Source organism: Eriocheir sinensis, chromosome 7 (assembly GCF_024679095.1).
Source record: "Eriocheir sinensis breed Jianghai 21 chromosome 7, ASM2467909v1, whole genome shotgun sequence".
NCBI classification, from domain to species: domain Eukaryota; kingdom Metazoa; phylum Arthropoda; class Malacostraca; order Decapoda; family Varunidae; genus Eriocheir; species Eriocheir sinensis.
This window is the reverse complement of record NC_066515.1, coordinates 24,890,473-24,916,524: the sequence shown is the minus strand read 5'-3', so window position 1 is coordinate 24,916,524 and position 26,052 is coordinate 24,890,473. Positions and strand designations below refer to the sequence as shown.

Here is a 26,052-nt window from a genome sequence, read left to right as displayed (position 1 = left end):
CAATCACCTTCACACCACCACCACCAACAACAACAACAACAACAATACCCTTCAACCCCAACGTCCCCCCAACGGTAGTCATTTTTTTTCTATCTGGGCGAGCTCTTCATATACCTGTACGTGACGTGATTTAAAGGGACACGTGTTTTTTTGCCCAGAGAGAGAGAGAGAGAAAGAGAGGGAGAGAGAGGGAGGATGAGAGAAGAGAAAGAATAGGGAGGGGGAAAGATACGAGAGGGAGGAAGTGAAAGATAGGGAGAGAAATGAGAGGAGAGAGAAATGGAAGGAGAGGGAGAGAAGGCGGGAAGGAGGGAGGTTGAGGAATGACTAAGAGGAAGAGAGAGAGAGAGAGAGAGAGAGAGAGAGAGAATATAGAAAGTGAAAGAGGGAAAGGAGGGCGTGGAAAGAGAAGACACAGAGGGGGAAGAAAGAGGAGGTATAGAGAGAGGAGGAAAAAGAGGGAAACAAAGGAAGGGAAGCAGAATGGGAGGAAGAAGAATGAGGAGATAATTCATAAGAGAAGGTCAATGAAAGGGAAGAGGGGAGAGCGAAGATAAAAGAGCAGAGGAGATGAAAGAGAGAAAACGAGGTGAAAGGGAGAGAGAGAGGAGGGAAACAAGAGAAGGAAAACAAAGAATAGGAAATAGATAAAAGAAGAGGAGGAGGAAGACAAGAAAGAAGAGAAAACAAAATGGGGAAGAGGGGAAATAGGGGAGAGGAAGGGGAGATATGTGTGAAACCTCTATAACGAAGTGGGAGAGAGGGGAATAGGGAGGAGGCGGAGGAGGAGGGGAAAGAATGGGGCAGAGGGGAGAGAGGAAGGGGAGGATTGTGTGCATGCTCTGAAACGGAGGGGACGAGAGGGAGAGGGCAAGGGGACGGAAGGGGAAAAAAAGACTATGATGTGAAATAAGAGGGAAGGGTCGGGGCCACAAACCTCGTATAGGGAAAGGAACAACACCCCAAAAAAGGGAAAAATATAAACAAATGACGGCCGTAAAAACAGAGGCTGAAAAAAATAGAAAACGACTTAAATAAACGAAGATGGGTTTGTAAAAAGTGAAAGGTAAATAGAAAGGGAGACGAGATACGAAAAGAAAAGTGTTTATAAAGAATGGAAGTAAAGGAAGGGCGGGAGGAGAGGGCGGATAGGACATGCGGGCCGCTGAAACGAAGGAAAAAAATAGAAAGAAAAAAAAATACTAGGAAAAGAAAGACCTGCGTATCGATGTGAAGTGAAATAAAAGACAAAGAAAAGAATATCGAGAAATAAAAAAAAATCGTGTGACATTTGGTTACATAAAATTCAAATAAAAGCAAATATAAATAAATTGTAGCTTCAACTTTTCATTACTCAATTTACGTGGACAATATTCTCTCCCTCTCCCTCTCACTCTCACTCTCACTCACTCTCTCTCTCTCTCTCTCTCTCTCTCTCCCAAGCTACTTCCTCACTCTTTTCTTACTTTTCTTCCTCTAAAATCTTCTATACTTTTCTCATTCCTTTCCTCCCTCCTCCTTCTCCTCCTCCTCCTCCTCCTCTTCTTTTCCTCCCAAGTGATCGTCTTTCCTCGTTTTCCTCCGCCAGATTTAATACTCCTCCATCCTCTTTACTCTTTTTTTTCCTCCTCTCGACCACTTTCTTCCTTCCTCTCTCTCTCTCAATCTTTCCTCCGATTCCTCCTACAAACTCAATCACTCTATTTCTTCTCTTCTTAAGCCTTGGTCCCTCCTCCTTCTCCTCCTCCTCCTCCTCCATTTCTTTCCTTCATTCTTCCTTCCTTCCATTCAAACTTTACCTGTATCCATTATCACACCTGCCCAAGTCTAATATTTATAAAAGTTTCCGGGAAAATTACGTTCGATTTTCCTTTTTTCTCTTTCTCCTTAGTTTCTCTTTCTTTTTCTTTCTTTATTTTTTTTTGGTATGAGCGGAGCCTCGACGGGAATTATGGATGAGGCAGATGGTGCAAATTTCCACAAGAATGCGACAAAAAAAAAGTAACATATAATTAAGTGAGAGAAAAATAACTGGATTAGGAAAAGGAGGGAGAATAAAGACTGGAGAAAAAAGGAGGAAGAACTGGTAGATCGAAGAGGAGGAGGAGGAAACATGGAAACATGGACTAGCAGGCAGCAGAAAGCCTGTTGGCTCATTACTAGGCTGCCTGCGTTCAGTGATTTAATCAATCCGTTTGCCACAGGAGTGGCTTGCAGGGAAGGATTAAAGCACTTGTGTACCTACTCTTGGGAACGTTCAGTTCACTCCTGTTGCAGCAAAGTGGCGATCAATGCGTTTCTTGAAGGAGTTGATGGTCTCTGCGCTAACCACTTCTGCAGGAAGGCTGTTCCAGTGGCGAACAACTCTATTCGAGAAATAACTCCTGCCGATGTCGGTATTGCATCGCTTTGCTTGAATTGTTTTTCCGTTGTTTCTTGTTCTCAGGTTAGTTTGTAGCGTGAAGAGTTTGGAGTGATCAACGTTGCTGAGCTTGTTCAGGTACTTAAAGACTTGTATCATGTCTCCCCGCAGTCGTCTCTTTTCCAACGTGAAGAGGTTGAGTCGCTCGAGTCGTTCTTCATAGGGTTTCGTCCTCAGTGATGGTATCATCTTCGTGGCGCGGCGCTGTACTCTCTCAAGTAATTCAATGTCTTTCCTGTAATTAGGAGACCAGAATTGCACGGCGTATTCCAGGTGGGGCCTTACCAGCGAATTATACAAGGATAACATAACTCCCGGCGTCTTGTATTCGAAGTTCCTCGATATGAACCCAAGCATTGTATTGGCTTTCTTACAGGCGGACTTGCAGTGTTTTGTTTGTTTCAAGTCACTGCTGATGGTGACCCCAGGTCTCTTTCCTCTTGCACAACATGTAGTGGTTCGCCACCCATGTGGTATATGTGGTTGCTGTTTCTGGATCCGATATGCATTACTTTACATTTGGTAGTGTTGAAGGACATCTGCCATTTGCTGACCACCAGTGATCTGGTCCAGGTCTCTCTGGATAATTTCGCAGTCTGCCGTCGTGAGGGCCTTCCACCCACCTTTGTGTCGTCGGCAAATTTTGAAAGATTGGATTTAATCCTAGTTCTAGGTCGTTAATATATATGATGAAAAGTATGGGTCCCAGCACTGACCCTGTGGCACTCCACTTGTGACCAGGAGCCACTCAGGCCTGTCCGTTGAGTACAACTCGTTGTTTTCTTTCAGTGAGCCAGTCTTTGATCCACGCTGTCAGATCGTCGCCTAATCCCGCCGACTTCAGTTTCTTGAGGAGTCTTTCATGTGGCACTTTGTCAAAGGCTTTCTGAAAGTCTAGATATATAACATCGCTGGGGATATGATTATCCCAGTTTTCATAGATACCTTGGAAGAAGTCCAATAAATTGGTTAAGCATGAGCGTTTGTTCCTGAAACCGTGCTGAGCATCGGAAATGATGTTGTTGTCTTCAAGGAACCTAACGAGTTTGTCTCTGATGATCTTCTCGAGGATTTTACCCGCCACTGAGGTCAGGCTGATTGGTCTGTAGTTTAGGGCCACACTTTTGTCTCCTTTTGTAGATCGGTGTTACGTTCGCTTGTTTCCAGTCTTTCAGGACTTTGTTTTGTTGTAGTGACAGATTGTAGATGGCGGTGAGTGGCGAGGATTTGCTGCTTGAGTTCCTTGAGCAGCCTGGGTGACAAGTCGTCGGGTCCGGTAGACTTGTTTGTCTCGAGTTTGTCTAGGTACTTTTCACATCCCGTTCGTCGATTGTACCAATTTCTAGGGAGTGATTCCCATAGGTGGGAAGGGCTCTCGGGTACGGACTGGGTATTCTCGACCGTGAACACAGACGCGAAGTTCCTGTTTAGGATTTCGACCATTTGTCCACTGTCCTGTGTTAGTACGTCACTTTCATCTTTTAGGGGACCGATATTGCTTTTTGTCTTCTTTTGGTTCTTATGTACGTGAAGAACTTTTCGGGTTGGACTTGGCTTCGCGTGCAATTTGCTTTTCATAGTCACGTTTACTCTGGCGAATGAGTGTTCTGCAAGCTCTGAGGCTTTGATGGTACTGCTCGCGTGCCTCGTCAGTGCTGTTTTCCTTTAGCAAGTTGTATTTTCTCTTCTTCAAATTAATCGCCCGTCGAACTTGGGTAGTCATCCATGGTGTGCTTGTGGCATTATTTGTTCTCCTTGTCTTCATGGGAACAGTCGTTCTCTCTACCTCCAGGAGTTTGTTCTTAAAGCCGTTCCACGCGCCGTCCACCGGAGTGAGGTTCACGGGTTCCCAAGTTGTCTGGGTTAGCAGCTCACGAGCGAAGTTAAAATTGGCTTTTTTGTAGTCTGGAATCTTGGACATGTTTTCGGTGAGTTCATGGTCTGTTCTGATTTTAGGCGAATTAGGTGATGGTTGCAACCATCCAGTTTTTCGCCGACATTACATTCACGTGTGAGATCTGAATCACTCACGAGTACTAGGTCTAATAATTTATTTTCCCTCGTCGGTTGGGTAACAATCTGAGTAAGAAAATTTTCCTCTAACATTTCGAGCAATCTGTTACCCTCCCGATCTCCAATCATCGTGGTCCAGTCAATGTTGGAACAGTTAAAGTCCCCGATTATGACTGACTGTTTGTTTTGTGTTATGGTGTGAATTTCCTCGTACAGCGCTTCGTCGTCCGCTGCTTGTTGCTTTGGAGGTCTGTAAACGGTTCCAATCGTTATTTTGTTGTGCTTGCTAGTCTCCAGTTCAACATATACAGTGTCATATTTCTCTGAGTCTTCTTTGGTTATTTCCACGGCAGGGTATTTGTTCTTGACGTAACAGATAACACCTCCTCCTTTCTTGTGAAGTCTGTTTTTGTAGAAGCTCTCGTATCCCGGAATTGAGAATTCGGTCATTAGGTGGTCAGAGGTGGCCCACGTTTCGGTGATGGCAATCACGTCCGGACTTTCTACGTCAACATAGGCAAGTAACTCATCCCGTTTGGGTATTAAGCTCCGCGCGTTGGTGTATAGGACAGAAATGTCCTTCTTGACTTCAACGCTTCGCGGCACAGTAGTCTGGTGTCTGCTTGTGTTCACTGTTGGGGGCCTTGGTGTGTAATGAGCGGTCCCTACTGGTTGGTTGTTTACGATACTTTGGTGCCCTTCCCGCGCTCGGAGTTTTTGAGTACAAAAGTACCTCCTCGTTCAGCAACCTACCAAGGCGTGCTGAGCCAATCGCATTGAGGTGAAGACCGTCAGGACGGAAAAGGTCGGGGATATCATAGAAATGATCCCACTGACTTGCGAACGAAACTTCCTCGTTCTGGCAGAGGTGCTTCAATCTGTTGTTGATGTTCGACGCCTTTCTGTGGAAGCCTGTGAAGGCGTTGATTCTCGGAAGAATCCCGGAGACAATGATGTGGCTTGACTTTTCCTTGAAGCGGCGGATTACTCGTCGGTAGTCAGCTATAATTTCCTCCGTGGACATTGTTTGAACGTTGTTCGTGCCAGCGTGCAAAACAAAGAGTGTGTCCTGCTCCGTGCGGTCTGAGACGAGGTCTACCGCTTCTTTTATATCTTGTAGTTTTGCACCAGGAATACAGTAGCGTCTTCTGTTCTTGATACTTCGTCCACAGAACTCAGTCAGTTGTTCTCTAACAATGCTGTCACCCACCAGTTTTATGTTAACCTTGGTGTTGATTCTTGATCCGTTGAAGTGTGATCCGTCTTCACAGGAGACGGCTGGGAGGAGGAAGTGGAGAAGGAGGCCTAAATATTAAAAAAGAAGCATTTTCAGTAAGGAAGATTGCAAATGTGCGTGTGTGTGCGTGTGCGTGTGTGTGTGTGTGTGTGTGTGTGTGTGTGTGTGTGTGTGTGTGTGTGTTCAGAAGCCATTTAACTGTCTTCTCATAAAAAAGATCCATTGTATAAATATTTTCGCTATCCTTGCTCATGACATTTACTCTTCAACATTTTCACTATTCTTTTTTCGTTCCTTTGCTCTTCCTCTCCTTATATTTGCATTGCTTTCTTCCTTTTTCTCTTTACAGTATATTTTTATTTATGTTTATCTGTCTTTCTGTACTTCTGTCTGCCTGTCTGCCTGTCTGTCTATTTCCTTGTCCGTCTCCTTATTTCCCTGACAGCCTGATATCATTCTCTCTCTCTCTCTCTCTCTCTCTCTCTCTCTCTCTCTCTCTCTCTCTCTCTCTCTCTCTCTTACATATTTCATCCTCCCTCCTCCAGTCTTTACATACTGAATAAACGTCTCCCGGAGTCCTGCATTCATCCCAAAAACGTTCCAGTTAAACGTTTCCACAAGTTGCACGTTTTTTCCCTCCTTGTGGCTTTGCAACGAGAGATTATCATACTTTCCTTTGCGAGTTTTTTTTCTTTTCTTTCTTCTCTTTTTGCCTTTCGCGTGTGTGCCTCAGCTAACCACCAGGCACAGCGGCAGGCAGTCTCCTTGAGGTCATTTAAACGTTTCCTAGTTAGTGGACTTTTGAAAATGTCTCGTGTGCTGGTGATGTTTCTTCGTGTTCCTGAAGTATACCATGAATTACGTTTTCCTTTCTTTCCCCTTGCTCTTGTCATGGTGAAGGGAGAGGGTGAGAGAGAGGGACTGAAAGGGCTGTCATACGAAGAGAGAGAGAGAGAGAGAGAGAGAGAGAGAGAGAGAGAGAGAGAGAGAGAGAGAGAGAGAGAGAGAGAGAGAGAGAGAGAGAGAGAGAGAGAGAGAGAGCAAACATCACCCACTCATCCACAAGGACAAATAAGGCCGCTTCCTGAATCTCACACACAGAAAAGAGGAGGTGCTGGAGGGAGGAGGTAAAACTCTCTCTCTCTCTCTCTCTCTCTCTCTCTCTCTCTCGAGGTTACATTTACCTAATTAAAAGGACGATGTAAAATAAAATTGTTATTCTTCTTTCGGGACAAAAGAATGAAAAGGAGAGTTGAGGAAAAAAAGAAGTTTGTGAAAAGAAAAAAAAGTAAAAGAAAAAGATATACAGGAGTGGAAGAGTTTCAAGGTTGTCGGAAACGGCGGAATATCGGTTAATCTGAGAGAGAGAGAGAGAGAGAGAGAGAGAGAGAGAGAGAGAGAGAGAGAGAGAATAAAAAAAAACATCAAACTCACTCTAAATCGCAAGTCACCCCCCCCCCAAAAAAAAATCCCCAAAATCAACGAAGAAAGAAACATAAAATAAAAACTGCAACAAAAACATTCTTAAAAGTAGTTAGCACGATTAATTACGTCGCTGGCATACCTGTGGAGGCTCGCCAATTATTCAGGGAGTCATTAACCTTGGGGCGGCCGCAGGTAAATCACTTGGGGAGGAGGAGGAGGAGGAGGAGGAGGAGGAAGAGGAGGAGGAGGAGGAGAATGTAGGAAGAGGAAGTGGTAGACGAAAAGAAGGTAATGTACACAAGTAGATGGAAGAGGAGGAAAAAAGTGAGTATCAAGAGGAGGAAGAGGAGGAAGAGGAGGAGGGAGGAACCAGAGGGGGAAGGAAAAAGTAGGAGGAGGAACTGGAGGAAGAAGAAACGAGGGCAAAGTACAGAGACAGATGGAAGAGGAGGAGGAGGAAGAAAGCGTGGCTGAAGAGAACGAGGAGAGGGAGGATGAGGATGAGGAGGAGAAATATGAAAAAGAAGAGAACAATGCATAAGAGAAGGAGGAAAAGAAGAGAGAAGAAGAGCATGATAAAAGAGAAGAGAAAAAGGTGGAAGAGAAAAAAAGATCGTGATAAAACACACAACAGAAGACAAAGATTAGAAGGAGAAGGAAAGAAAACCTAAAAATAACAAGATCGTGACTATATTGAGATGACAAAAGACAGTCGGAAAAAAAAGAACAGACCCCAAAATCACAAATAGGAAAACAAATAGAAACAGATAAGAAACAAATAGGAAAACAAATAGGGAAATCACAAATGGGAAAACAAATAGGAATCAAATAGGAAACAGACAGGAAACAAATATGGAACGAATGAAAATAAACAGGAAAATCAAATAGAAAACAAATAGGAAAATCACATAGGAAACATATAGGAAACAAATAGGAAACATAGGAAAACCACACAAAGGAAAACAAATACAATAACAAAAACAACAAAACAACAACAACAGACTGGATAACAAAAACACAAAGTCCACGATACACGAAAAACAAATATAAAAAAAATGGTGAAACTGAACAGGAGGAGACAAATGATTGGAAAACAGAGTAAAATATGTTCCACTCTCTCTCCCTCTGTCTATCTATCTATCTAACCACCTATCCAGCTCTGTGTCTACCTGTGGGTGTTTTTCTGTCTCTCTCTCTCTCTCTCTCTCTCTCTCTCTCTCTCTCTCTCTCTCTCTCTCTCTCTCTCTCTCTCTCTCTCTCTCTCTCTCTCTCTCTCTCTCCCTCCGTCTATCTATCTATCTATCCACCAATCCATCTGTGTCTATCTGTTTCTCTATCCCTCTCTATCTATTTCTATCTATCTTTCTATGTGTTTGGGATGCTGAATGTCCATATCCATCTCTATGTCTACCTGTTTATCTATGTATCTATTAATCTCTCTTTCCACCTAGCAATCTACCTATCTCTATCTAACTACCCATCTATCCATTATCTATCTCTACCTGTATCTTCATCTCTATCTATCTATCTCTCTGTTTGGGATGCTGGGTGTCTTAATTGAATCCACACACACCTGCCTTTTCCCCTCGCACCTGTGCGGAATAAGCGTGATGTGGGCAGGTATATCCAGGAAGGTCTCATTAAGTTCTTCATTACGTGCATGCCTTCCTTCCTTCCTTTCCTTCCATCTGTTCTTGGCTTGCGTTCGTGATCTCGTGCTAAGACTCCTGCTGCCCTCCTTCATTCCTTCATTCCTTCCTTTCTTTCTTCACCTGTTCTCGGCTGTGTTCGTGATCTCGTGCTTATGATTCCTGGTGGTGTTTGTGGCGGGCTTCGGTCTTTGGTCTTGCCTTTGATTATATTATTATTACTTCAGTGTTTTTCTTGGTTTTGTTGAGTGTTTTTAATCTTCTGCAAAACAAACAAAAACATAAAGAAGAGTTATTACTTTCGATTGTTTTTCTTTGTTTTATTCACCTTTTTTTTTAATATTCTGCCCCACAAAAACAATCTTATTAATTACTTTTTTTTAATTATTTTACTTCTTCTAATATTCAGCAAAAGTGTTATTATGGCTAGAAGTGTTTTTTTTTTCTTTATCTTCGTTCCTTTGTTTCCACCGGCTATATTGATCTATCTCTATCACTAACTATCCATATATCTATCTATCTTCCTAACTCTGTATGCTTTGATCTGTTTGTTCAATATCATAATAATGCTTTGATTATATATTTGTCGATGTTTCTGAATGACTTTACAAACAATAAAGGCCGCTAATCACTCCTACTCCTATAAAGAAAATAAAAGAGAGTGTCCATTTCACTTCATATGTCAGCTCGAGTTTCATGCAAAAGATAAAAGAAGAAAAGACTTAACCATTAATAAAGGAGCGATTATATTTCAGCGGGAATTGCTCTGAATTAGCGAATAAAGCAAACAACATTAATGATTGGCTTCGTAAATCACGGGGTGGAAGGTAAATAAGGTTATTGCTATTTGTGTGCTTGGGAAATTAAGATAAATGAAAGAAAAAGAGAAAGCAATGACAATACGATAGACGAAGGGAGCGACAGAGAGACAGACAGACAGACAGACAAACAAACACACACACACACACACACACACACACACACACACACACACGCACAGACACAAACGGACAGAGGCAAAAATAGACAGACACAATGCAAAATGATAAAAAAAACTCAAATACAGAATAAGAGAAAAAAACAGACAGACAGATAGACACAGACAGAGAGGCAAACAGATTAGCAAACAGTCTGACAAAAAATACACAGACAAACAGGAAAACAGACAGACAAGTGGATAGACAAACACATCAGAATCCACACATTTAACCCTTCATACACACACACACACACACACACACACACACACACACACACACACACATACCGAGACACACACATATATACATACATACACACATAAAAAGAGACAGACATACAGACATAAAACCTAACCTTGCCTTCAGTTAAATTAGTTTCGTCAATGATATCAGCCGTTAATTCCCCTTCGTTAGCGTCGATAAATTTTACACTCACTAAGAAAAACATTTACTTCACCTTCACTGTAAATTAGGTACATGGCACACAATCACCTCCTCCTCCTCCTCCTCTTCCTCCTCTTCTTCTTTCACGTCCTCTTCCTAATCCTCCTCCTCTCTCCTTTTCCTCTATCCTACGTAACTTGTCAGCAATATTAACTCTCTCAGGTGCTCATCCAGGTAAGGGTCTTGAAATCTTTATATCCAGGAGCGTCATTGTGATCATCGGTGTGCTATTAATGTGATGAAAGAGGAAACGATAGAGAGAGTAATCGAAATAATAATAGAAAGTAGGAGAGAAAAAGGAAGATAGCAGAAGGAATGTCAGGATGAAGCAAATTAAAATGACGGACAAACTTACAAACAGACGTACGGATAAAAAGACAGACAGATCAAGTTACACAGAATACCAGACAGACAGATATACGCAGTTAAAAACACAGACAACAACAGACTAACGATCAGACAGACAGACGGATAAAAAGACAGACCGATCAAGTTACACAATACCAAACAGACAGATATAGGCAGACACAAAGACGAAAAACACCAAAAAATGACCAACACACTGATGGATTAAACACAAAAGCAACAAACACCCAGACACACACAAACAGATAAACAGCAAGACACAAACACACACAAACACACGCACACACACGAACCCGGACACATTGCGTGAAGAAAAATGCGAAAGCCAGTGAGGGAGTGAAATTGAGCGGCTGCGAAAGAGAGCGAACGAGAGTGACAGAGGGAAAGAATGAGCGAGAGAGAGACAGTCATTTTCAGCGGACCAAAAATAATCGATTGTAAAAGTGAAATAGTGTTAAGTTAAATAAAACATTTGAAACGATTTAATGACACTCTCTCTTCATTACGAGGCGCGGAAAGAATGCATGAGCGAGAGAGAGAGAGAGAGAGAGAGAGAGAGACTTGGTCCTTTAGAGCTTGAAGGAAACTTTTTTTTCTCTCTCTCTCTTTAAAGTAAGACAAAATGGAGGTGTTTGTGTTGCTTGAATGGGAGGTCTCGTGTGTGTGTGTGTGTGTGTGTGTGTGTGTGTGTGTGTGTGTGTGTGTGTGTGTGTGTGTGTGTGTGTGTGTGTTAGCACGAAAACATCGAAAACACATGCATTGGGAGATCCTTTGAGAGAGAGAGAGAGAGAGAGAGAGAGAGAGAGAGAGAGAGAGAGAGAGAGAGAGAGAGAGAGAGAGAGAGAGAGAGAGAGAGAGAGCATGAAAGCATTGATTATAACCTTTCAATAAATTACAACCAAAAATGTGATAGAGATGAAAATGGGAGGGCAACAAAATGAGATTATCACGCCCATAGAGTATAGGATAGTGATGTTGTTGATGATAATGAAAACAAAGTACTGAAGTGATGTTCAATAAGGTTGACCCGAAATTGACCTCTCTTTTGACCGATTTTCTACACTCTCTTTTAAAATGGCGGTGAATAACGAACCTCTTTTTCTTGTTAATTATTTTTTTTCGCCCTTAAGCTGCTTCTTATACCGTAAAAATAAATCAATAAGGAGTACGTACCTATGGATGCTAGATACATTAAATAACCCTTCACACAAACACATCCTTCCCTGTCCAACCCTTTGTTTTGCTTCTCTTTCCCTCCCTCCTGTTTGCTTTCTCTGTTTTTGCTTCTTATAATGTAAAAAAAAATCAGTAAGGAGTACGTACCTATGGATGCTAGATACATTAAATAACCCTTCATTCAAACACATCCTTCCCTGTCCAGCCCCTTTGTTTTGGTTCCCTCTCCCTCCCTGCCGTTTGCTTTCTCAATAGAGGTTACCAACTTGCCTCATGAACTAAATTGACTTCTGGTCCTCGTGCGTGTTTTGTTTTGCTTTTGTTATTGCTAAAGAGTTCGGTTCTTTATGCTCTCCCCTGCATTTGTCTGTGTTTACTTCGTTACATGTTTTCCTGTTTTGATATTCCTTCATTTTCACTTGTAAACTTGTCTTGTACCTGTTTTATTTCATTTTCTATCTTCAATATTTTCTCATTTTGCTTCTCTATACTATTCTTGCATTTAATTCACTTCTGTTTTTCGCGTTTTTTTTCTAATTTTCTCACATTGGCTATTCAAAATTTGTCCTGTATCTGTTATTCCTATTCTGTTTTCACTAGTTTCATATAGTTACAATTTTCTCTTCTCTAGTAAATTCGTTTTGGATCCATTTCTTTAACATTCTCGTATTTGCTTTCCTAAACTTATCCAAAATCTCTCTGGTTCTACATTTTATCCTATTCAAACACTTGCTCCTCTAAGCTTATCCTAAATCTCTCTGGTTCTACATTTTATCCTTTTCAAACACTTGTTCATCTAAGCTTATCCTAAATCTCTCTCGTTCTACATTTTATCCTATTCAAACACTTGCTCCTCTAAGCTTATCCTAAATCTCTCTGGTTCTACATTTTATCCTATTCAAACACTTGTTCATCTAAGCTTATCCTAAATCTCTCTGGTTCTACATTTTATCCTATTCAAACACTTGCTCCTCTAAGCTTATCCTGTATCCATTATTCCACCGTTTTGCTCACTTTTCTAACATCTCGCATTCTCACTCCCCCAAACTTACACTCCGCCCATGCACAGCTACATTAACATACTTTTCCCGTCATGCATTTCAACTTATTTTTACCCCCTTGCACGCGCGGAGGTGATACGACAAGCATAAAATCAACAACAAACTGCAGATATCCCAAATAGAAGTCGGCACAGAGAGGAAGGTAAAAGGTCAAAAATAATACACAACACCTTCGCACACACGTTCTCACCCTCGCCCTTTGCTCTTATTCACACACCTCGTTGTTTTTGGTCTTCGTTTTCTATTTTGCTTCCGTTTTCATTTATATATATCTTTCCTGCAGTCAACTATCTGGAGCTTAAAAGTCTCCCCTACCAACCCACCCACACACACACACACACACACACACACACACACTCACAGAAAAGGTCATTTACCAACATCTTCAAATCCTACTTCATTTCCATCTTCCTCTGTTTACTCCACAATCTCTACCTCTCCCATAGCTACCTTCTACCCTATTCCTTCCTTTATCCCTTCTTCTTTCCCTTCCCTAACTTGTAACCTTTCCCTGTCCTCCTATCATACATTTCTTACCCTTTAACTCCATCTCTCCCTTTCTCTTAAAATACATTATTCATATCCCCAAATCCCCCTTTCCTCCGCCATCATCATCTCCTTTCCTTAACTTCCAAACTATCTTCCCTTTCCATTATCCATCCTCCACCTTACAAACTTCCATCCCCGTCCCATTCTTCCCTTCCCTCCCTCAATCCCTTCCCTAACTTCAGCTTTTCCCGACCTACAAGCCCCTTCGAACTGAGTAACTCACTACTTTCTCCTCCTCAACGAGCCCTTACAGATCTCCCTTTCCTCCGTAACACCTTTCCACCCTCGTACACACACCTGGCTGCACCTTGATATATTACCTGCTTCATCAACCTCACACTTCCCGCCCTTGCACCTGCGACATTTGAGCAAAAAGGTGCAAGCGATATGTCTGACAATCTGAGCTTCTCTGTGATTGGATTTTGTGGCTCAGAACTCGGGTGCAAAGGGACCCTCGCGCAGGTGTTCCCGTCGCACCTGTCCTCGCCGATGTCTCCTCTTTGTGCGGTGAAAGTGCAGGTGAAATTGGTGACCCAGAAATAGCGTTTGGTGATTTTTTTTTGTTAGTTTTGGGAGCTGAAATTGGGTGAGTCTTGGTTGTTTTTGAATTGATTTGTCTGTCTGTCTGTCTGTCTGTCTGTCTGTCTGTCTGTCTTTCTCAAATTAGGTAAAAGTGTTGATTTTGAGTTATTCTTTTCTGTCTGTCTCTCTCTCTCTCTCTCTCTCTCTCTCTCTCTCTCTCTCTCTCTCTCTCTCTCTCTCTCTCTCTCTCTCTCTCTCTCTCTCATCAAAGTAAAATTAAGGGGGCGGCATATTTATTCAGTTCTCAAAGTTAAGAATAATCTCCTTTGTTTTCTGATAAAGGACGAGGAATTTTATATTAACTCATTTAAAAAGGAGGAGGAGGAAGAGGTCTATTTTTCTCCTCTACATTATGCCGCTCCCTTTTAATACCTTTTTAAAGTCTTCATATTTTTTTTGTTCCGTCAGAGGCACTGTTTTGTTTCTCCTTTTTTTTCGTTTCCTTCATTAATTAAAAACGTTTCCTGGGCTGCGTGTCACTCTTTCTCTCTCTCTCTTCACTGAACGTTCCTCTAGTGCTCTTTGTCTCTTATCAAACGTTCCACTTCCTCCTTCAGCTATGTCATTTTCCCTGCTATCAGTGCAACTTAATACTCCCACTCTCTCTCTCTCTCTCTCTCTCTCTCTCTCTCTCCTTCTGTCCCTCTCTTTCTCTCTCTTCCTCTCTCTCTCTCACTCACTCAGACGCCATTATGTACACAGTAAACAAAAGCACTCCAAAAATACGATACCTTTTCATAAGTGACCGAAAGAGTGAATGGAATTATATATCTGACGAAATAAGAAACGAAAGGCCCGATCTTAGGATGGGAGGCGAGTCGGGCGAAGAGCGAAAGAGTTGAAAAAAAGACGAAACTGGAGCTTAGCGTCCTTGATCCTCTGATGCAGCGCGTGAATCCTCCATCCCTTGCATCCTTCCAAGCGCCTTTCCTGAGGGGATAAAGCACTCAGACAGACAGGTGAAGCGAGTAAGGTAGGTCGTCGCTTGGCGTTGATGTAGTGAAAAGCACCATGTCTCTCTTAACCAATTTTTCCTCTCATTTTTAAAGCCTTTTCTCGACTTTCCGCTGCTTTTTCTTGTCTTTCCGTTGGCCTGGAGTCATGTTAGTTAGGTCATTGCTAGGTATTGATATAACCAGAAGCGTATGTCTCTGTCTTAACCTATTTCTCCTCTCTCATTCTCAACTCCTTTTCTCGTCCTTCCGCTTCTTTTTCTTGTCTTCCCGTTAGCCTGAAGTCGTCTGTTAGTCAGGGTATCACTAGGTATTGAGGTGGCTAGAAGCGTTGCGTCTCTGTCTTAACCTATTTTTCCTCTCATTTCTAAATCCTTTTCTCGTCTTTCCGCTTCTTTTTCGTGTCTTTCCGTTGGCCTGGAGTCATGTTAGTCAGGGCATCACTAAGTTTTGACGTAGCTAGAAGTCTTAACCTAATTTTCCTTTCATTTTCAACTCCTTTCCCCATCTAGTGTCTTTCCCATTGCCTGAAGCGGGTCTGAAGTCATCTATTAGTCAGTCGGGTCATCAGTAGGTATTCAAATAGGCAAGAGCGTTACGTATCTACCTTTTTCTATCGCAATTCTTATCCTTAACTCCTATCCCTTTTAATTGTCCTTCCTGAGGGTCTAAAGTGATCTCAGGCTACAGCTACCCAACACCTCCAATCAACACGTATAATTATCACCTTACCACCAACGCCTACATGCATCACCTCTCATCAAGCACCTGTTATCCCGTCACCTCACACCTGTAAACACCACATCTGTCCGTCTCCCCGCAGGTGTCATGGATGCGGAGCCGAGATGACGTGCTTGAGCTAATTACCTGGGACAGCAACACCTACGCCAAGGACGACAGGTGAGCCAGGTGAAACCCTCCCCACGCCACTAATTAGCCCCCGCAGCCCAGCCACACGCATTCAGGTAAGTTGATAATCCAGGACGTAATGCAATACCTGGAGGCAAGTTGTGATGAGGTATCCCAGGTGGACAGAATTTCCCACCTTGATTTCCGCACAGGTAAGTTCCCACGGGCGCTAATGGGATCAAGGTACGACTCGCCGGGGATTAAAAGAGAATATGTGTGTTTGCTTGTGTGTTTTGTGGAGATGAATGAAAATACAGGTGCATGGGTGAGACGGGAGGTTGAATAGGCTCTTCTTCTCACCTTGATTATACAGGTAACAGGTAAAATACTCACTATATGGTAGCAGTAAGCCCCACGTTATTTCTTTGGGGTGTGATGTAACACTTTGATATATATTTAACCATTTGCCTTTTTTTTGTTTTGTCGAGTTACGTGAATATTCAAATGATTTCCCTCCTCTCTCCGGAACGAGGGACAAGTTTAGTGATGAAAAGATGCATTAGGAGATCAACGTTTTGATATATGTTTAACGTTTGTGCCTCTGTATTATCTTGAATAACGTGAATATACAAATGTATCTCCTCGCTTCACCTGAATAGAGAAGTAATATGGTGAAAAAAAAATGAAAAAAAACATATTCAAACGTTATTTTCGGTGCTATTTGAATAATATAGAAATTGCACACATTCACAAGGGCTAAACTTCCGTCTGTTTCCAGCACGCATTCCCGACATAAAAAAAGTATGATAATTATTTTAAAAAATCACATAAACCCTCAGGAAAAGCATAAACACACACTGATTCACATGCTCAGAGCCGCGTCAACATTCACAAACAGCTTTAATATTTAGCGGAAGTGTCGGCGGCGAGAGATTTCCCGTGATTTCCCCGGCGACTGAACTTTGCACCTGTCGACACTCGCCACGGGGAGTGTGACGCTCGCCTGGGAAATGAGGAGGAATTATATGCGGGCTGATGTGTTGGGGGCACTGAACGCCGCCCTGTGACCTGCCAACTGGAGTCCTCTTTGCGTCACCCAGCACGTGGCGATAATACGGAAAAATTACAACACTCGTATATTTTTTTACGGCAAGGGAGGCAGCGCAAGAGCAAAAAAACTATAAAAAAACAGCAAAAAAATACAACACTCGTATATTTTTTTACGGCAAGGGAGGCAACGGAAGGGCAGAAAACACTAAAAAAATAGCAAAAAATCCCGCTAGGTGCTCCGATGAGAGAAAAGAACCGAGTGGCCAAAAGAGAAGTTAATTTCGCAAGAAGATTTACAATAGGTAGATGAATAGATATAATAATGTCTTCAAAGTAATGAAATAGACAAATGGCCAAAGGGAACGTGGTACTTCAGTCTTAAGCTAACCCGAATCTGATTGTCTTTTACGTTTTAGAAGACAATAATCTAAACTGAGTAAAAAACTAATTATATAAGATGATAAGGTTGATTAGTTTTACGTTTACGCGAATCACTCTTTCCATTGCGTTTTACTCCCTGCGTTTTATAAGAGGACAAACTACACTGAACTAAAATGAGTGACCAAAGAGAATGAAATCGTTAAGTCTGTATTTACTGGAGACGAATTTCCCGCCGCGATTTCATTCTTGCGTCGTGTAACCGAATAACACAAACACACACATACACACACAACATCTAGGTCACGATAATTAAAGTTGCATGCAGTCCATAAGTCGGCACTTCCTCGTAACTAACAGACAGACACGCTTCCTCATCCCCGCGAAAGCCAGGTCAGCAGGTCAGGCACACTCATCGTGATATCCCAACAAAGGTATCACAGGTGCGCTCTTAACTACTAACGACGTGCACACCTTCCCGGAACAGAGGATATAGATACATACACATAACTATTCACCTGAACTCTCACGCACACACACAGACGCACTCCCTCCCAACACGCACTCAGACTCTCATAACTATATCTCTGCTACGTTACCAAGATGAACTCGTTGGTATATCTGTGAGCTTCTGTACCAATGTTCTCGCCCTGTGTAATGTTAGAGGAGAGGCATGTCACACAAACAGACTAGCGTATCGTGTGTCTGTATCTTAACTCTATCGATATCTAAAGCCACATCACGTTTCAATATAATGTACGAAGCATATATTTTGAACTATATTTATACTGAAACGCCAACCACCTTTTTTTGTATGCAACAGAAGACAGGCAAAAGTGAAACAAACTCGTAAGGAAATACCTGCAACATGTGACTCGATACAAAATAAAAGACAGAGGAAGAGCTTGAGGCAAAGGAGGATGTCTGCAACGCGACCTGCTCTTCTGAGGACTCAATGCTTTTCTCTTTTGTAGGAGCAGCGCTTGGCGAGTTTTTTTGTTTTGTTTTTACTGTTCGTCTTTGCCCTTGAGATGCATTCTATATTACAAAAAGAAATGTTGTTTTGCGTTGATTTTTATGGTTTATCTTTGCCTTTGAGATGCTTTCTACATTACAAAAAGAAATGCTGTTTTGTATTGATGCAGAGATAATTTGACTAAAGAGAACATGAACTATTCTCTGGTGCTCTTTGGGAAATGAGTTACATCTATTGTCGGGTGATATAATTGTCCTACCTTCGATTTAAAAGCCCAACACAGTAATGAGCGTATAAATAAAAACTTGACTCAACAGGTAAAAATCACAGAACTACAACTGGCCATTTCAGATGTGCATATACATAATTATCACCTTCGTGGAATGACAATGTAATTTAAGTGTTTCGTTTTCCATTTGTCGACTGCAACAACAAAAAAATGACAACAAAGAAAAGCAGAGAAATGACAACACTTCATATTTACCTGAAGAAACAGAGAGATACTTTAGTTATGTTTTGTTATCCTTCGTAGAACATGATTCTTATGAAAAGTGACATCCGGCGCGAAAAACAACTCGCAAAGAAAGTGACAACAATATATTTACATCAGAAACGAGGAGATATTTCACAGTTATCACAATGCTATCCTTTACAAATCAAAACTCTTATAGAAAGGTGAATAGGAAAGTAACCAAAACATTTATATTTAGTCTCAAAAACAACAAGATATTTATCACAACGACACACTTTCCAAAACAAGAATCGGTTACAAAAGTGACCAAACAACATCTGATTACCTGAAGAACAAGGAGACATTTCGCAGTTTTTACAATGTCATCCTTAACAAAATAAGAATCAGTTAGAGATGTGATCAAGCAATATATATTTAACCTCAAAACAAGGCGGTATATCACACTTATCAAACTGTCATCCCTTACACAACAAAATATATAATTAATCTAAAAAAACAGAGAGATTTCGCTGTTTATCTCTTTGCTATCCTTGACGTATAGAAAATTCATTAAACAACATAATATTCTCCTCAAAAACAAGCAGATATTTCGCAGTGATCTCCATGCATACATCTCCAACGTGAATCAAACTCCCTCGCATGCACCGGGAATTGCCTCACTTGAATTTATGCGGAACTCCGGGAGTGCTAAATTTCGCACCTTGATTTCCTACACACACAGGTGAGGCACAGAACGGCGCGTGTTTGCGTCTGTGCCTCGCCGCTGCTGGTTGTTTGGTATGCATTAATGTGTCTGGCAGTAAGGTTAGTGGATTTACTTGTAGGAAATGACGTAGAAATACATATAGAGACCAGAATTTGAATTTTACTCCATAAATATATAGAAAGGAGTAATTGCATGTACAGGAATGATAGAAAATGGGAATATTATTATTTTAGGAGTGAAATGGAATGTTAGTGATGAATATATATTAATTTCTGCATTACTAGAGAAACTAATAAAAGCCTTTCTACGTTAGCAATAAGGAGCTTTTTCATATACAATAATGATAGAAAATGTGTATATTGATTTTATGCATGACTTTAATATTTATGCTGTAAGTAAATAGTTTAGTTTCTGTACTATGATAAGAATAGTTAGGAGTTATCTAATATACTGGAATGATAAGAAAATGGTTATATAAATTTTAAGGGTGACGGAAAAAATGGCGTTATATATTTTCAGGTTCCAGTCACACACCTTAAGAAAAATGTACAGGGATGATAAGAAAATAGGTATACAAATTTTATGGGTAACTCAAAAAAATTAGCGTTATATATTTTCAGGTTCCAGTCAAACACCTTAAGAAAAATGTACAGGGATGATAAGAAAATAGGTATACAAATTTTATGGGTAACTAAAAAAAAATAGCGTTATATATTTTCAGGTTCCAGTCAAATACCTTAAGAGACATGTACAGGGATGATAAGAAAATAGGTATACAAATTTTATGGGTAACTAAAAAAAAATAGCGTTATATATTTTCAGGTTCCAGTCAAACACCTTAAGAGACATATACAGGAATAAGAAAATGGGTATACAAATTTTATGGGTAACTCAAAAAAATTAGCGTTATATATTTTCAGGTTCCAGTCAAACACCTTAAGAGACATGTACAGGAATAAGAAAATGGGTATACAAATTTTATGGGTAACTCAAAAAAATTAGCGTTATATATTTTCAGGTTCCAGTCAAACACCTTAAGAGACATGTACAGGAATAAGAAAATGGGTATACAAATTTTATGGGTAACTCAAAAAAAATAGCGTTATATATTTTCAGGTTCCAGTCACACACCTTAAGTGACATATATACAGGAATGATAAGAAAATGGGTATACAAATTTTATGGGTAACTCAAAAAAATTAGCGTTATATATTTTCAGGTTCCAGTCAAACACCTTAAGAGACATGTACAGGAATAAGAAAATGGGTATACAAATTTTATGGGTAACTCAAAAAAATTAGCGTTATATACTTTCACGTTCCTGTACCGCCACTTTAAGAGATCCTTTAAAACCTCCTTCCGCCACAACTTTCCGGCAGATGAGGCACAAGGCGCATAAACTCCCGTCTATGTATTGCCTCGGGGCGGTATGGCGTATATTCCCTTCGACGTATTGACCGAACTAAATTAATACACAATATACACCGGGCTTCCTCCAACCCTCCCTCGCTCTTCCTTCGTCCTCGCTTTCCCTTCCGCCTCTGAATTCTGTGGCTGAGTTCAATGGATGATTAATGGCGTCATGGGCAATCCAAGATGGCCGCCTTATAGAGGGAAGGAACTCTAAGTGGAGGGAGAGAGGGAGGAAGAGAGAATAGGAGGAGGAAGTGAAGTTGGAACTGATGGTGGTGAGCTGGAGGTGATGGTGGAGGAGGAGGAGGAGGAGGACTGAGAGAAGGGGAAAGGAAGGACCAGGAGAGGGAATTGGACCAGAAGGAGAAGGAGGAGGAGGAGGAGGAGGGTCAGTATAATAGAACGGAAGGTGGAGGAGCGAAGGCGGAATGGAAGAGAAGGGAGACAGCGAAAAGGAAAAAGGAAGGAAGAAGAAGAAGAGAAAGAGAGGAGGAGGAGGAGGAGAAGCCAAATTTAAGATGCAGGTAAGATAAAAAGGAATAAAGAGAAAGAAAGATAAATAAAAGAGAAAAACGACAAGCAAGAAAAGAGGAGAGTTGAGATACTGGCAAGCGAGGAAGACTACGAAGGAAGGGAGAGAGATAAGAGATAAGAACGGATAAGGTGAAACAAAGGAAGCAGAAAAAAGAGATAACGCTGATAAGGAGGTGAACGAAGAAAGGAACCCAGGAAGCAAAACAAGAAGGGGGAAACGGATAGAAAAAGAGAGGAAGGGAAGAAAGAGAGAGGAAGAAAGAGCAAGGGGAGAAAAGGGAAGGGGAGAAAGAACAGGAAGGGAGAGAAATTAGAGAGGAGAAAGGAGGAGGAAGACGGGTAAATGAAGATGCTGTTTGGCCGGAGAAAATAGAAGGGGAAGGGAGAGAGAGAGAGAGAGAGAGGGAGAGAGAGAAAAGCGTAAAAGGGAAATACGACTTTTAAATGCGGTGATCGAGAAAAGGCAATGGCGAAGATAATTTAAAGATAGAGAGAGAGAGAGAGAGAGAGAGAGAGAGAGAGAGAGAGAGAGAGAGAGAGAGAGAGAGAGAGAATAAAACAGAAAGAGGAAACGCAATTAACAAGTAAGTGATTTCGTTTTCAGTTCTGTCTCGCAATTTAACGAAGCGAAGGAAAAGTTTGAAAATATTGGAATAAACGAAGTAAAAATAAAACGAATTAAAGATAAAGAACACAAATTAAACGGCAAAAATCAAGCAGTTTATCAGATATGCAAAAAGAGTGAGATAACAATTAATTAAAAGATATAAAAAAAACATTTATTACGATTGAAAATGTGAATATAGCTAGGAAAACTCTCTCTCTCTCTCTCTCTCTCTCTCTCTCTCTCTCTCTCTCTCTCTCTCTGTTCCTACTTTATTAGCACTGGCTTCATATTCATCAACTAATTTACTTTATCAATATATTTAACCATCTATAATTGTCTATCTATCTATCTATCAATTTGACTGTTTTTAAGACCTCTCTCTCTCTCTCTCTCTCTCTCTCTCTCTCTCTCTCTCTCTCTCAAACGATTTAGGGCAATTTCTTCACGTTATAAATATGCCTCGACCTTCCTGCGCTCACAACATGTCAATTTATGGCCTCAAATGTTGCCGGCGATCCATCAGGCGGCGCAGAGTTCAACGCGATCAAACGAAGTCACTGCCAATTTTTTTTTTTTATTATGCAAAGTGCCTCCCCCCCCCCTTCCCACCCTCCACCCCGTTATCAGCGTCAACTTCAGCCTTCGTCGGTGTTGGTTTCGTTTTGCTATTTTTTTGTTTCCTCTTTATATTATTTTTTTTGGTAGGTTTTGTTGGAGTGTTTTTTTTTCCTGTGGTTTTCGTCTTTTTTTTTTCCTCTTCTGAGATTTTTATTTTATTTGGTTGCAATATTTTTATTTTATTAGTACGTTATTTTATTTCACTTCCTTTCCTTATTCTTATCTTTATCTTTCTCAACCTAAATGCCTTTTCTATTTTATCTTCCTCCTCCTCCTAATCATTTTTCGTAATTTCTTTTCCGTTTATCTTTATCTTTCTAAACCTAATTGCCTTTTCTATTTTATCTTCCTCCTCCTCCTAATCATTTTTCGTCAAATTGCCTTTTCTATTTTATCTTCCTCCTCCTCCTAATCATTTTTCGTCATTTCTTTTCCGTTTCCTTTCCTTATTTCTATCATTATATTCCTGAACCTCATCACCTTTTCTATTTTCTCTTCCTCCTTCTCCTAATCTTCCTCCTCATTGTCCTCTTCCTCCGGTTACTTCCCTCCCATTATTTATTCTAACTATTTTATTTTATTAACTTGTCCGACACATAACACACTCGGTAGGGATAATATTTAAATGTCATTTGCTCCAACAACTTCAAGTAAAGAATCCGAATAAACATACTATTAAACATACTTTCCTTATCAAAACAGCATTACCTTTAACCAATCGAGCGTGGCATTTTAAATTCCTGAGTTCGAAATGATAAGTTTATTTTTTCTTCTTCGTGTGACAGGCAAACGTGGAGTCCTACTACTAATGAACGTCAGGTAAGGAAAGGTTAATTGATGAAGGACCAGATGAACCGTGAGAAGCGAACAGGTAATCAAACGTTGCAAACAGAAGCAAACAGACGGCGAGACAGACAGACAGTTTTTGAACATACACTTCCCAAACATTTAGATATTCAGCGCCACCAGACCGTATCACAAACACACACAAACACATCAAACATCAACAACTCCTACACAAGAAACCACAAAGAAAGCAAGAGAGAGATAAACCATGATGAAAAAGATGAAAAGATGAAGATAAGAGAAAAAGCAAGAACCAAATAAATAAGAGAGATGACAGGAATTAAAAACAATCTGATATGGACTGAGAAATCAGGCTAATCAACAAAGACACACAGATATAAATAAATAGATAGACCGAATGACCGATAGATATAGACAGATAGATAGCGAGAGAGAGAAAGAGGGAGAAGGAGAGAGAGGGCAAGAGAACGTACGATAGAGAGGGGGAGAGAGAGTTCAACATCCTCGCCTTCGCTGAACTGAACATAAACTTCTGGGATCGTTGGCGTAATGTGGATACCAATGAAGCGAAACGTAACGAGCCTTATCGATCTGTGCGTGGACGGTGCGCAGTGACGGTATTTATGCGCAAACGGTAACAGTGCGTTGTGTGTTAAGAGGAGGGAGAGAGGAGAGGGAGAGGGAAGGAGAGGTGGTATGCGTGTTTGCAGGAGGAGGAGGAGGAGGGAGAGAGGGAAGAGTGTAAGAGGCATGTGTGGAGGGTAGTTAGGTCATGTAGAAGAAAACAAGAACACGAATATGAAGAACAAGAGGAAGAATAAGATGAAGGATTAATAGAAGAAAGACTAGGAGACGAAGAAAACAAATAGCAACAAGGAACAACAGCATAAAAAAATAAAACAGAAGAAAAAGGGAAGGAAAACAAGGGTTGCACTAACGCCTCAGTGGTTCCAAAAAGGCTTTAGGATAAAACAAACATTTACATTGATTTGACATGTTGACTTGGGACTCACTTTGAAGGAATGAAAAGTGGATTAAATTTGTCTAAGATTATAATGCTAATCTCTCTCTCTCTCTCTCTCTCTCTCTCTCTCTCTCTCTCTCTCTCTCTCTCTCTCTCTCTCTCTCTCTCTCTCTCTCTCTCTCTCTCTCTCTCTCTTAACTACATTACCTTATTCCTTACCTAACCTTACCATACCTTATTCTACAAGTTCTCCTCTCTCATGGATTTTTTTATCTCTCTTTTACTTCACAAACTAAATTAGATCTTCCCTTAACTTTCCTATTTATCATCTCTCTCTCTCTCTCTCTCTCTCTCTCTCTCTCTCTCTCTCTCTCTCTCTCTCTCTCTCTCTCTCTCTCTCTCTCTCTCTCTCAAGCACAACATATACCACAAAAACATACAACTTCATGCGTTTCCTCGTACATTCATTTCCTTCGCCTAATTTATATATACACCGCGAGCAAGCACCTTAGCATCATTAGGGGACACAGAAATCCAGGTAAACGGAAATTACCTCAGAGCCGGACCTCACCTGGCGATAATTAATCTAGTTCCGGGGAGCAATTACCACACCTGGGGAGCAAAGGGGAGCAGTAGGCCAATCATCAAGTGGGCGAGATGACAGGTGAGGGAGACAGGTGGGGAGGATAGCTGAAAAGAGGGAAGGAAAGGCAGAAAGAGTGGTGTGGACTAAACGGATTTTACTTGGGAAGGGAAAGGAAGCGAGGGAGGCAAGAGAGCGTTAAGTCAATCATAAGTGTATTGAAGGACAGACTAAGGAGGGAAATGAGGAAAAGGAGGAGGAAAGGGAGATTAGCAGAGGGTCTTAACGTAGAAAAAGGAGATAAGAGAAGGTTTAGAAGGAGGAAGGAAAAAATGGGAAGAAAGTAGAGAAGATGAGAAGGAAAGGAAAAGAAAGAGTAATTAATAGGAAAGGAAGTGATGGGAAAGAAAGTTGGATAAAGCAAAAAATTCGTAGGAAAGAAAAATGAGAAAAAAAATGATAAGGGAAAGGGAAGGAAAATGAGGACGAAGAGAGAAAATGAAGAACATGAACAATTAGAAAGGAGAGGAAGGAACTATCAAAAAGAAGAGGAGGGAGGGGAAAGGGAGTTGGGAGAATATAAGAGGAGAAAGGGAGGAGAAAGCGGAAAAAAAAGTTAAAGGTGAAATAAAAACATGATTGTGGGAAGGGAGAAAATGATGAGGGAGACTGAAGTAAAAACAAAACAAAGAAAAAATAAATAAAGACGATTAGAGGGGAGATGTGATGGACGGATGGAGGGAGGGAGAGAAATGAAGGAGGGAAGGAGGAAGGGAGAGAGAAATGAAGAAGGGAAGGAGGAGGGAGAGAGAGAGGTGAGCAGGAGGGGGTCAGAGGAACAAAAGGAGGAGAAATGAAGGATTATTAAGAGGCAGACAGAGGGAGAACGCTACAATCATAAGCAATAGGAATACAGACGAGGGGCGGCATGGTAGGGCGGAGAAGGGAGGTGGAGGAAGGAAGGAAACGCTGGAAGGATATATAGGATTCAGCAGGACAATAAAGGAGGCAAGGGCTGGTAAAGGGGAAGAAAGGAGAAAAAAGAAAAAGAAATTATTAAGAAAGGAAGGAGAACACTAGAATGGGAGGGTAAGGACTGAAATAGGGAAAGGTTGTGAGAGAAAACGAAAGTAAAAGATAAAAAAAGAAAGAAACAAGAAAAATAAACAACTACTGATGTTTTATGAATAAGTGGAGATTGGAAAGATAACAAAGGTGGAGAGAGAGAGAGAGAGAGA

The 26,052-nt window shown here is 41.0% G+C and overlaps 1 protein-coding gene and 1 long non-coding RNA gene across 2 annotated transcripts in view; one reads left to right on the top strand and one right to left on the bottom strand.

Annotated features, from left to right (window-relative positions):
* LOC126995150 (uncharacterized) overlaps nucleotides 1-26,052 on the top strand; it is an 81,849-nt gene that overhangs the window by 16,617 nt on the left and 39,180 nt on the right. Inside the window, exon 3 of the mRNA XM_050854427.1 lies at nucleotides 15,681-15,757. Coding sequence (XP_050710384.1) covers nucleotides 15,681-15,757 — 77 coding nt within the window. The remainder of the gene's footprint in view (nucleotides 1-15,680; nucleotides 15,758-26,052) is intronic.
* LOC126995152 (uncharacterized) overlaps nucleotides 1-26,052 on the bottom strand; it is a 95,445-nt gene that overhangs the window by 41,145 nt on the left and 28,248 nt on the right. The window contains exon 3 of the long non-coding RNA XR_007749999.1: nucleotides 8,690-9,008. This is a non-coding gene — a long non-coding RNA (uncharacterized LOC126995152). The remainder of the gene's footprint in view (nucleotides 1-8,689; nucleotides 9,009-26,052) is intronic.